The sequence below is a fragment of the Protopterus annectens genome, chromosome 4.part0 (genome assembly GCF_019279795.1).
Source record: "Protopterus annectens isolate FY-2018-M chromosome 4.part0, PAN1.0, whole genome shotgun sequence".
Lineage (NCBI taxonomy): Eukaryota > Metazoa > Chordata > Ceratodontiformes > Protopteridae > Protopterus > Protopterus annectens.
Window position 1 is genome coordinate 565195879 of NC_056733.1, and position 13491 is coordinate 565209369.

At 40.5% G+C, this 13491-nt stretch overlaps 1 protein-coding gene across 7 annotated transcripts in view; it reads left to right on the plus strand.

Annotated features, from left to right (window-relative positions):
- GIT2 (GIT ArfGAP 2) overlaps nt 1-13016 on the plus strand; it is a 1410467-nt gene extending 1397451 nt beyond the window's left edge. For 3 of the 7 annotated variants that reach the window (XM_044068490.1, XM_044068492.1, XM_044068493.1), the window contains one exon: nt 10484-13016. In XM_044068490.1, coding sequence (XP_043924425.1) covers nt 10484-10696 — 213 coding nt within the window. In that variant the 3' untranslated portion in view covers nt 10697-13016. The remainder of the gene's footprint in view (nt 1-10483) is intronic. The other 4 variants (XM_044068495.1, XM_044068496.1, XM_044068494.1 and 1 more) reach the window with 2 other exon arrangements.
- Nucleotides 13017-13491: the final 475 nt, after the last annotated feature.

The window sequence follows — 13491 nt, forward strand, 5'->3', positions numbered from 1 at the left end:
TTGCATCTCAATCGCAAATGGAGGTAAATTGCTGGGAAGGGGAATGCCCCCTTCACCTTCTTTCTTATCTGACCATACTACTTTTTTCTAACCTGACCTTTTCGGAGGCTTTCTTTGTTTAGCTTGAAGATGAGCTCATATTTAGATTAGTAATTTCTGTTTTATTACAAAATAGGTGGGTGAAAAAGAGCTGCACCACAATTTGCACAGTCTTATTTTTTACATCTGTTCTCTTAAAGATTTGCTAAGCAGAGGGCCAGTGAGCCATGATTTGTTAAGTGGGACATTTAAAATTTGGCACTGACTTCCTTTGTTATGGGCTGTGTGAAGAAAATGAAAATACTGTCATTTGTGTTAGCATGTCTGATAGGAGATTTGTGTATATTCTCATATTAACTTGTATGCCAGCATGTCTAACTGTGGAAATGTAAATACGTTTTTAAAATGTTGAGCATCTCCCTGCTTATACAGAATGTTTAAAGAATCTGCCATTGTTTTGATACATTTCTAATTGCATCTGTTTGTGAGGGAGATTCTAAAGTACAAAACTGTCTGTGGAGAATCAGCTGATTCAGTAGGTGATGTCATTAGAATGTTCCTAGTTTGCTGTGTGATTATTTGAACAGCTGACTGACAGGAACAATAACTTTTACAAACAGCTGACTGTTATTTTTAAAATAAGGCAGTTGAGACTTTTAACCTGTAATATAAAAGAGACTTCTGAAGTCAGTGCTGAACAGTTAGTGAAGAGTTGTAGTCTGTTACAGCTCTGTGCAGTGGATACCAAGAAAAAGAACTCACCAAAAACTGTAAGCCTATCTTTGCCTTGCTGTTATGTTAGATTAGATCAAGGACATTATTCTCTAGCTAGATTAGGAAAGTTTAGTTATTTAGATAAAGTTTTTCTAAGATGATGGACTTCCTACAGTTTAGTTATATATTTATGGTGATTGAATTCTGATGTTTGCCTAATGTAATCGATTTACATTCTTGTAATCATTTTAGTTATTAATTTTTTTTTCATTACTTTACATTGTGGCTGGACAATCAGTGTGTTCTTTAGACATTAGAGAGTGATTATACCTATTTGATACTCCCCAGGTCACCTTGAATGCCTTGTCTGCTTCTGGTCATAGCTATCATTTATTTTGATATTTCATTTGTAATAATTGATCACCCTCTGCAGGGTATGTAGACCTGTCTGACTCTGGTGGCAGTATTTACCATTTGTATTGGGGAGAGGAGACAGCTGGAAATCTGTGTCAAGCTTCCCATAAGTATTTGAGTGTGTGAGATTTAAATTTATTTTGAGTGTGAGTGAGAGGTCTTAAAGTGGAACACATTGCTCTGAAATGTATGATAAGGGATTACATTTATGGTGGACAGAGGTATATAGTTCAGTCCCAGGAAAAAAAGAGTATGTTCCTATTGTGCTCTTAAGGGAAATTGTGGAATTTTACTCTTGTGTGCTCTGTGCTCTGGTGTTTTTTGTGACTCTTCCACTCTGTAGTCAGTAGTGAGGATTGAGGCTCCTTAATTACTGACCTGGGTTTTAAGTGGGGAAAATCACATTATTGTTGGCAGTCTAGTGGGATATTAACCGGACTTCATATTTAATTGGTGGCAGCAGTGGGATTTTTAATTGGATTTCAGTAGCCTCTAGGTAGTTATTAAGGTGTGCACTCTTGACAGCCACAAGGTAAATATTCAGAATTTCAATCCACTACAGTTTTATTTATTTATTTTTTTAATTAGTCAGGGATAGCAGGCAAGGATGTCAGCAGAAGATTTTAGCAAGCTGACAGAGATCCAGTTGGCTAAAGAATGTGAAGCCAGAGAATTGGTGCATGCCAATGTGACCAAGGAAGCAATGATTTCAGCTTTGGTTGCAGTCACAGCTCAGACCAGCTGTTTGGAGGATATCCAATTTGGTGATAGTCATGTGCAGCCTTCCAAGATGGGACAGTCCACATTCACTTCAGAGGACCTGAGAATTCATCTGAAGTTAAGGAGATTGGAACTGGAGGCTGAGGAGTGAATGTGATGTTTGGAGACTGAGGAGAAACTGTGCCTGGAGACCCAATGACGGGAGGCTGAGAAAAGGAAGAATCAGTGTCAATATGAACTGGAGGATGAGGAGAATCAGTGTCAGTATGAACTGGAGGACAAATGTCTTGAATTGGAATAAGCAGAGAGACTAAAGCATTTTGAAGCAGAGGACAATAAGAGACGGTGCCAGCATGAAATGGAGCTTCAAACCCTTCGAAGGGGTCATGGAGGTAATTTGGGAGGGAATAACTGGACCTCAGATGCCGTAAAGGTCAGTAAAATTTTTCCTCAGTGTAGGGATGGGGATGGCTTTGATATCTTTATTCATATTTTTGAGAGAGTATGTAAACAATATGATGTGACTGTGAGCTCTGGGTTCGGCTTCTGATTCCCTTACTGCATGGTAAAGCTGTTCAGGCTGTAGCAAAGTTAAGTGATGCAGATTGTTTGAATGTTCCTTGCTTGACTGTTTCAATCTTGTACCTGAGGCTTGTAGAAAAACGTGTTTCGTGAACATAGATGCAAGGCAGATGAGTGTACATGATTATATTGCTGACTTAAGTACTTAATTTCACCGATGGATGAGTGGATGTCAGGTCACCACCTTTGAGGGACTGGCAGACCTTTTGGTGAGGGAACAAGCCCTCAATACTTTGCCTGATGACAAGAAACTCTTGTTAGACCATGAGTGTAACTCTGCAGGGGAGTTGGGGAGAAAAGGGATCTCTACTTGGCAAGCAGAACACCACTGCATAAGAAAGGGATAACCAGTGCTGCACATGAACATAAAGGAACCAAGGGGGCATTCTAAACCACTCCAACAGAGTACACCAGTAATGGAAGAAACTACTAATCCAAGTGCATGGTTAGGGATTAGATGTTTCAAGTGAAACCAGAAGGGACACATAGCAGCCAAATGTCCTTTAAGGCAAGGTGAGGGAGCCAGTAAGTGTGGATGATAAACTGCCAGTGGTAAGTTGTTTAGAAACAACTGGGGTGCCAAATTATCACCAAAAATTATATCCTATCTTAGTAGATGGTAAACAGGTAACTGCTAAGAGGGGACACAGCTTCTAGTATAATTATTATGAAGCCTACAGTGGTTAGAGAAGAGCAGTACTTTCTTGGGCAGTCCACTCCAGTCAAAGCACTGGGAAGGACCCCGTTCTAAATACCTTTGGCTAGGGTTCATCTTGACTGGGTGTGTGGTACAGGAAGCAAGCAAGTATAGTGCAATGAAAAAGTATTTGCCCCCTTCCTGATTTCTTTTTTTTTTTTTTTGCATGTTTGTCGCACTTAAATGTTTCAGATCATCAAACAAATGTAAATGTTAGACAAAGATAACCCAAGTAAACACAAAATGCAGTTTTTAAGTGATGATTTTATTTATTAAGGAAAAAAACTATCCAAACCTACATGGCCCTATGTGAAAAAGTAATTGCCCCCTAAACCTAATAACTGGTTGTGCCACCCTTAGCAGCAACAACTGCAGTCAAGCATTTGCGATAACTGGCAGTGAGTCTTTCACATCCCCGTTGAGGAATTTTGGCCCACTCTTCTTTGCAGAATTGTTTTAATTCAGCCATATTGGAGGGTTTCTGAGCATGAACTGCCTTTTTAAGGTCATGCCACAGCATCTCAATTGGATTCAAGTCAGGACTGTGACTAGGCCACTCCAAAACCTTCATTTTGTTTTTTTAAGCCATTCAGAGGTGGACTTGCTGGTGTGTTTTGGATCATTGTCTTGCTGTAGAACCCAAGTGCACTTCAGCTTGAGGACACGAACTGATGGCCGGACATTCTCTTTCAGGATTCTTTGGTAGAGAGCAGAATTCATGGTTCCATCAATCACAGCAAGTCGTCCAAGTCCAGAAGCAGCCCTTATCCTCTCACTACCACCACCATGTTTGACTGTTGGCATGATGATCTTTTTCTGAAATGCTGTGTTACTTTTACGCCAGATGTAATGGGACGCACACCTCCCAAAAAAGTTCAACTTTTGTTTCGTCAGTCAACAGAATATTTTCCCAAAAGTCTTGGGGATCATCAAGATGTTTTTTTGGCAAAAGTGAGACTAGCCTTTATGTACCTTTTGGTCAGCAGTGGTTTTCACCTTGGAACTCTGCCATGCATGCCATTTTTGGCCAGTCTCTTTCTTATGGTTGAGTCATGAACATTGACCTTAAGTGAGGCAAGTGAGGCCTGCAGTTCTTTAGATGTTGTTCTGCGTTATTTTGTGACCTCTTGGATGAGTCGTCGCTGTGCTCTTGGGGTAATTTTTGTAGGCCGGCCACTCCTGGGAAGGTTCACCACTGTTCCATGTTTTCTCCATTTGTGGATAATGGCTCTCGCCATGGTTCGCTGGAGTCCCAAAGCTTTAGAAATGGCTGTGTAACCTTTTCCAGACTGATAGATGCCAATTACTTTGTTTCTCATCTGTTCCAGAATTTCTTTAGATCGCTGCATGATGTCTTCCTTTTTGGGATCTTTTGGCCACTTTGTCTGACAGGTTCTATTTAAGTGATTTCCTGATTCAACAGGTCTGACAGTAATCAGGTCTGGGTGTGGCTAGTGAAATTGAACTCAGCTTTCCCAAAAATGTGATTAACCACAGTTACTTCATGATTTAACAAGGGGGGCAATTACTTTTTCACATAGGGCCATGTAGGTTTGTATAGTTTTTTTCCCTTAATAAATAAAATCATCACTTAAAACCTGCATTTTGTGTTTACTTTGGTTATCTTTGTCTAATATTTAAATTTGTTTGATGATCTGAAACATTTAAGTGTGACAAACATGCAAAAAAATAAGAAATCAGAAAGGGGGCAAATACTTTTTCATTGCACTGTAGGTGTGTTTGAGGATATTCCTGCAGATGTCCTGATAGGGGATGACTTTGATGATGCAGCACCTTGTGTACATGCAGTGACATACAATCAAGCTTGGAGAAAGACGTGTAGGTCCGGTAGTCTGGGAGAGACCCAGAAAGATCTCATATCATAGCTGAAACTGGGACTGGTGTGGTGGCTGTTTTAGAGAAGGTGCTGTCTGGTAGCAGTAAGTCTGAATGTGAGCCATAGCTGCTGTGGGTACTGATGGTTCCCTTGGACACTGTGAATGTGTGGATGGAGTTAAGTGGTGGTACCCAGAGTGACAGCAAGGCGCAACTGTCTGAAGTCACTAGGCTTCCTGCAGAAGGGGAGCTGGGGAAGTTCATAGGTAGGTATTAGGCTATTGGCCCAAGGTCCTACGTAAGCCTAGCCAACAAGGTTCCCTGAAGGTAGAGTTGAGCTCAACTTATGGATCCTACATTACAAAGCTTGAGGGAGATGGCTGAGGAAGCACCTGAGGGGAGTCTCAATACTGGAATAAAGGCTTGTATAGAGAGTGGACTCCTGGAGGTGAGCTAGAAGGTGAAGTAATACGGCAGTTGGTAGTGCCTAGAGCTTACTGTCTGCCACTTTTAGCGTGTCCATATCACCGTATCGAAGATACAAAATGTCGAACACTCACAAGAGCGAAAATGCCGAAAATCGAACACCCCCACCCCCACCCCCTGCTAACTATATATTCCAACTTCAAGATTGCACTACAGTGAGGAAAGGGTAAATATCCCAATCTTCACTGTACAGTGATCTCAAAAATGGACCCTCGACATTTCGGCACTTTCGCTATTGTGAGCATTCGACATTTTACTTTTCAATATGGTGATATAGACCCCCTTTTTTTAGACATAGCATATGTCATTTCTTTCTCAGGTCATATGGGTGTAAGACCTATTAACAGATGTATTATGCAAAATTTCTATTGGTCCAGGATTGTGAGGGATGTGGTAGGATATTGTAGGCCTTGTGAACAGTGGCAAAAAGTTGGTAAAGCAGGGGACAAGGCTAAGGCTTGGTAAATGCCTTTGCCTATTATCGAAGAGCCATTTCAGAGAGTGGCTCTGGATATTGTGGGACCCCTGAGTACTCCAAGTTCTACAGGAAAGAAATAACATCTTGGTGGTAGTAGACTGTGCTACCAAATATCCTGAGGCAGTGGCTCTGTCATCTGTTGAGGCAAAGAATGTGGCAAATGCTTTGCTAGAAATCTTCAGCAGAGTAGGTTTACCACAGGGAATACTGACTCACCGAGGTGCCAACTTTGTCAGACCTGCTGACATGTCTGTGGAAGTGTTGTGGGGTGAAACATCTAAAAACCACCCCCTGCCATCCCCAGACTAATGGTCTTGTGGAGAGATTAAACTCTATATTGAAGACTCTGCTGTGGGCATTTGCAGATCTACATGTGAGGGAGGTCTTGGATAGATTAAGTAGGGCAGGAGTAACCATTAAATCCAGTAAGTGTCAAGTGGGTATGGTAGAGGTCACTTAGAACACAGAGTGGGAAGTGTTAAAATTAGGCCAGAACTTGTCAAGGTGGAACCTATTCAAGCATGGCCAGTTTCTGTTGCTAAGAAACAAATGAGAGCATTTTTGGGGATAGTGGGGTTAGTATAGGTACAGCACCGTAGCTGCACCCCTTACTGACCTAACTAGGAAGAATAAACTGGACAAGGTAGTGTGGTCCACAGTTTGTGAACATGCATTCCATAAACTTAAGGAGATTTTGGGAGGCCCCCCTGTGTTAGCCAGCCCAGATTACAGTAAAGAATTTATTGTACTGCTAGATGCTTCAAATTATGGGGTTGGGACTGTACGTAGCCAGGTTTCTGCAGAAGGAAAGCACCCAGTGGTATAGCCGAGCCATAGACTCCAACCTAGAGAAAAACGTTATGCAGCTGTGGAGAAAGAGTGTTTGGCCATAGTCTGGGCACTGCAAAAGCTGCAGCCTTATATTTATGGGAGAAAATTCACAGTACTCACCGATCATAACCCTTTAACAAGGCTTAATAAGGTTAGTAAGCAAAATGCTAAGTTACTGAGGTGGAGCCTAGGATTGCAAGCGTACAATATGACCATACAACATCGCAGTAGACATAATAATGCCAATACTGATGGACCGTCTAGGAGAGGAGTGGGTTAATATTCCCAGGTAGATTAGTTTTTCTCAAGCGTCTGTTTTCAGGGTTCACTTGAAAATCGTGCTTGTGTCATGGGGGTATATGAAGAAAATGAAAACACTATCATCTGTGTTAGCATGTCTAGCAGGAGATTTGTGTATTTTCTCATATTATCTTGTCTAAGCATGTCTAATTGTGGAAATGTAAATATGTTTTTAAAATGTCTCCCAGCATATACAAAATGTTTAAATAATTTGTCAGTGTTTGATACATTTCTAATTGCACCTGTTTGTAAGGGAGATTCCGAAGCACAAACTCTCTGTGGAGAATCAGCTGATCAGTAGGTGATATTAGAATGTTCCTGGTTGCTATGTGATTATTTGAACAGCTGATTGACAGGAACAAGAACTTTTTCAAACAGCTGTCTGTTATTTTTAAAATAAGACAGTTGAGACTGTTAACCTGGAATATAAAAGAGACTGCTGAAGTCAGTGCTGAGCAGTTAGTGAAGAGTTGAAGTCTTAGAGTGCTGTGCAGCGGATAGCAAGAAAAAGGACTTGCCAAAAACTGTAAGCCTGCTTTTGCCTTGCTGTTATGTTGTAGATTAGATCAGGGACAGTACTCTGTAGTTAGACTAGGAAAGTTTAGTTATTTAGATACAGTTTTTCTAAGATGATGGACTTCTATCGTACAGTTTCATTTTATATTTCTGGCGATTGAATTCTGAAGGTTATTGATTTGCATTCTTGTAATCATTTTACTTATTAATTTTTTTTCTTACTTTCCATTGTGGCTGGACAATCAGTGTGTTCTTTAAGAGGTTAGAGTGTGCTTATACTTGTTTGATACTCCCTGGGTCACCTGAAATGCCTGACTGCTTCTTGTCATAGCCATCATTTATTTTGATATTTAATTTTTAGTAATTGATCACCCTTTGAAGGGTGTGTAGACCTGTCTGACTCTGTTGGCAGCATTTACCATTTGTATTGGGCAGGGGACACAGCTGGAAATCTGTGTCAAGCTTTCCCATAAGTGTTTAAGTGTGTGCGATTTAAATGTATTTTGAGTGTGAGCGAGTCCGAGGTCTTAAACTGGAACACACTGCTCTAAAGTGTATGATAAAGGATTACATTTGGGGTGGACAGATGTATATAGTCAAGTCCCAGGGGAAAAAAAAAGCGTGTGTTCCTATTGTGCTGTTAAGGGAAATTGTGGAATTTTACTCTTGTGTGCCCTGGTGTTTTCCATGACGCTCCCACACTGGAGTCAGTAGTGAAGATTCAGGCTCCTTAATTACTGACCCAGGTTTTAAGTTAGGATGTTACATTATTTTTGGCAGTCCAGTGGGATATTAACTAGACATCACAGACTGAGTAATCAAGTATGCCTCTTTCAAACTGCTCCATGCACAGAAGTCCTGAAAGATGCATCTATAGCATCATGCCAAAAATGTATGGCATACTAATCCACCCTATAGGAAGTATAAGTAAATCTGGAATTTTTCAGCTTCTGAATAGGGATTATTGGGGATTCTATCTGCTCCAGTTGCTTTAGGCCGTCAGTGTGATGTTGCAATCTATTGGTCTGACATGTAATAGCCCTAATATCCAAAGCTGACAATGTGTATTCTTTTGTGCCAGAATGGTCTAATAATTTACTGTTCCTGTCATTTGTCAAAATGTTGGCAAGCACCTATTTTGAACTTTCTCCTTGCATGCAGTGCAATGATTGCCTTTTCTACTGCCAAAGTTTTATACAAGTCCTTAACATTTTCCTCCACTCTGTAGAAGTTGTCAGGTTTCTTAGGTACAGGGAGTTGGGAATCTGGTGGCAGAAATGCATTTTAAAGGCTTCATCAGATGTCTGTAACATTGGAGGGATGCCAGTGTGTTTTGGCTGGTTGATGCCCAGCAAATCCATGTACCTCTTCTGGGAATCTGAAGGTTCCATGGGCCACCAGTTGTAATGTTGTGTTTTAAGGCTAAGCACCACCCTAGAACAGACATCCTCAAGAGGGAAGTCAGATAACAAGGACTCCTTTTCATCCTTATATTCCAAAGGAAAATACATTTGTGAATCAGTTGCTAATTTATTTGCTTCTTCCTCACTTATGTTGGAGTACAGTATCTGCTGGGACAATGAATGTCCCTTCCTTTTTTTGCTGAAATTTGCAGGCCAGAAATATTGGGCCAATTGCTGGGGGGGGGGGGGGGGGGGGGGCATTAACCAATTCCGTTGCAGGTTTTCTGTAGTTAAAATAGACTTTGACAGGAGGCAGTAATAACAGTTGTCTCTGGAGCTGACTCCCACTCTCAAAAGAGAAAGCCCTGACAAGCTTGAGGATAGTGGCTGAAAGGTCTGTTGTCTGTGCATATGCAGGATGGGAATAAATTTCACAATTTCATCATCTGTCCACTCTGATGTTGGGTCAGCTTTTAGTGGCTGGAGACCATCATCTGACTGTGTTACAGAAAATACAAAAATGTATGTCTGATCTGTTTGGGAAGACACTAACTTATGATCGTTCTTAAAAAAGGTATCAATAGATGGCTGTGCTTTAGACTTTGTAGAAGTGGCTTACCACCTAGTGTCTCTGCAACACCAGAATTCTCAGGCCTTTGCAGGTCCAGCAGGGTAACTAAAGGTATCATGCACCTTGCTTGCTTCGTAGGTAACTACTTTCCAGAGTTCCTCCATTTGCCTCTGTTTCTGTTTAAGGCTTGCATTTGAGGAAAGTTCAGCTGACTGTGACATGATTAGTTCCACTTGGCCTTGATCTGAGTGCTTAGTGCTACAGGTAGGCCTTAATTGATATAGCCTAACTTGTCAAGGTAACATAAGAGCACACACTGCGTGTTTCAAATGGGTGTTCTGGGCCATTGGTGGGGGGGGGGGGTGCACTAAAGGCTTAAGTTCTTCGACACTGTGGAAAGCATATCTTAACACTTTTTTTACAGAAATCATAAGCTTTGAAAAGAATGGGAGCAAAATGCTGTACAACAGTCGCTTTATTACTGCCTTGTGTCATGGAGTCGGCACTTATGTCATCCAGTTCTTTCTTCGCTATATCTTCTTCTTCATAGCCTGTGTACCTTATGTTATCCATCCAGTGTACTGGAATCTTATATAACCCTGTCCTTCCTGTGTACACTTAAAACAGACAAGTGAATAGAATTCAGTATTGTTATTTTACAGAGCATGTCTCTGTAAGTAAATTGTAGAGGGGCAGGACTGTTGATACTGCCACACTGAGTGAAAGTATGCAGATTGTTCTTTTGCGCTTGTCCTAGAGCTGGTCGAGAGAGAGTGGTACTTTAATGATGTGGGCAAGCACAACATCCTTGTTTGGTTTGAACAAGACATTTCAAAGTGTTTCAGATATCCTCTTATTGTATATTTTTTGATAACATAAGTTTTCTTTCATTTCAGAAACCAAAATTGGAGACTGTCAGAGCATCGCTAAGGCTTCTCACGTCTAGTGCATACAGGCTTCAGTCAGAGTGCAAAAAGACACTTCCTGTAGATTCTGGTCCTCCAGCAGACATACAGCTAGTGACTCAACAAGTTATTCAGTGTGCATACGACATTGCCAAAGCTGCCAAGCAGTTAGTGACAATAACAACCAAAGAAAATAGTAATTGATATCTGACTGGTTTATTGACAAACGTTGACATTCATTTTGTTATATTTTTAATACCGTATATATACTGACTTGTGTCAGATATTTTGTTTTTATTTTTTTATCAGTGGTGCCAGTAGCTTTTTCCAAAGTTGCTTTCATTCCTGAATGTTTAGTAACATTTGAGTCTGTTACAGCCATTTAAACAAACTATGTGATTAAGTAATGTGGTACCTATTTAAATGTTACAGTTTTCTATATTTAGAAACTTCTAGGCATTATAGTTTGGTTATACAAACCCTAGTATTTTCGTGAAGTGTGATATTGTGGTGTTTCCATTTATTATAGTATAAATGTGTAGAGGCTTGAAAACAGTTTGTGTTAGGCCAACTGTGTGGCTTAGAGGAGGAGAAGCCCTGACAATAACGCATAAATCCAGAGGTCATCTAGCTTCTTGGATGCCTGCAGGAGCTGACAAGGGAGGATGGCAGTGATCAGAGGAAGGTTGCTCTGTTTCATCACTTGAGTGATACTTAGTGGTGTACTACAAGTGATACTTAGTGGTGTACTACATGTAAACAAGCTTGTGAGCACATAGCTTCCAAACATGGAAGCCAAGAGAGCATGTGGATCATAGCACAGTAGCAGATCTAACCAACAAAAGGTGCCACCCTCTGTAGCCACCTCAGTCCAGTAAGCTGGCCTGCTCCTTAGCACCCAGCTCTCACCATAAGGGGGAAATAAATGGGCTAACATTCAGGAACAAATGAGTTGTACGACTCTTACCTGACTCTTGACCCCCTTCCTTCCCAGAAGGAATAAATGGCCGACTGAGTGAAGGTGCCATAGCCAACAAGCAAGCCTGCTGGGGGAAAAAAAACTGTTTACAATTACAGTGTGGTAGCCATGTTACAAAATGTAATCTGAAAATTTCAACGCTCTGCAAACCTTTGCACAGCTAAAAACTAGAACACAGAATAAGATAAAACTCAAATGTTTAATGCACAATGAGGGTTTGTCTTCTAAGATTCCAAGACTTTTTCAGATTGCAACAAGACTGCAGAAAATAAATCAAACTGATAAGTGTAAATCTCAGAGTTCAAAATATTTGGTTTGATTTCCCCAGTCTATATATGGAAAATATTTCTTTATTTGTATTACAGTCTGAAAATGTCTTGGAACCTGAGACGATGAACACTGTTACTGCACATTAAATGGTTTTAGTATTAAACTTATTCCATGTTCTGCATCTTATTTTGCATTAAAAGACATACTGGTGTGTTATGTATGCCTTTGCTTAATGGCTAAAGTCAGTTTAGGTTTAACTTGTTGCTTGGCATGGGTTATGCTTTCACGGTATAACTTTATCATATGAGTAGGCTATCTGCGTTGTGCGATTAAGGGAAATTGGAGTGAACCAAGTTGTATGATAAGCATATTCTCCAGTGCCTCACCAAACACAAAAATATCCTTTGTTTTCTTGAATCCTTTCTGCCAAGCAATGTATAGGGATTTTACTCTCTTGACAAGCCTTTCCTCTTGCTACACCACGGCCTTTTCCCTTTCTTCTTAGGTATGTGTTACTGCACTCATCCAGGCATAATCTAGAGCATTTTGAGAGACTCTGGGAGTAGTGAGTTAGTGTCTTATCAAACAGGCAAGATTTTCTTTTCTTGTGAAGAGGGGATCGGATGCTGAAATTGAAGTGTTGATACTACAAATTGTTACACCTGGATGTGGAGTCTGATGCAGTCTTTCATGTATGCATACCTTACTGGATGGAAGATTGTAGATGGCCAGCTACAATATTTCAGCTTAGAGAAAAGAATTGCCACTGGGTGTCAGTCTTCCTAAAAAAATATTCATGCTGGCAGTCCCATACCCAGGAAATTTGAATGCTGAATTAGTTGTAGACAGATGTTTGATCAAGGGTGCATTTCAAATAAATGTGTTAATGATTATAACCAATAAATAAAACAGTCCAAATATATTTATTGTCTTATTAGGCAAAGTTATGAAAGTGAAGTTATTTTCTAGAAATAATTTGGGGTAGATTATTGTTTTGCTTTACTCCTTGTGAAATAACAGTCATTTATGTATTTAATTTTGTTTACTGAGGTAGAGCAGCAATCAAATGTGACCATTTGCAGGCTCAACCCAGATTACGTACATAGCAACAACAGTAAATTAAGATTAAAGGTATAAATAAATTATACAATGTTGTGACGTATCTTAACATAGATATCAAAAACTATACACATATTTAAAGAAGGTTTTGGGTGGCTGTGGTGGTTAGTGTTGTCACCTCACAACAAGAAATTCCCCAGTTCGATTCTCAGCTGGGGTGCCTTCTGTGTGGAGTTTGCATTTTCTCCCTGCAGTCACGTGGGTTTCCGCCAGGTGATCCGGTTTCCTCCCACATACCAAAGACATGCAGTAGTTGGCTCGGACACTCTAAATTGGCCATAGGCGAGTGTGTGTGTGTGCATGCGCGAGTGAGTGGTACAAATGAATTACCGCGGCATGGATAGCCACCTAGCAGTGTAAACCATGGCTGAAGATGATTGTCACTGCTGGTGACACCCCGACCCCATGTGCAAAAATGGAAAAAGGGGTTGAGGATGGATGGATTTAAAGAAAGTTTAAAAAGAAGTAGGCTCATGAGTTTGCAGTGCATAATACAGGTGTTATAGGTAAGGTAAATGTGGCCCAAGAAAAAGAATGGACATAGTATGTACAAGTATGGAGGAAAATTTTAGCAGTGAAGAGAGTAGAAATTCTAGAATATTATGAAATGTAATAGAAGCGCTAATAACAG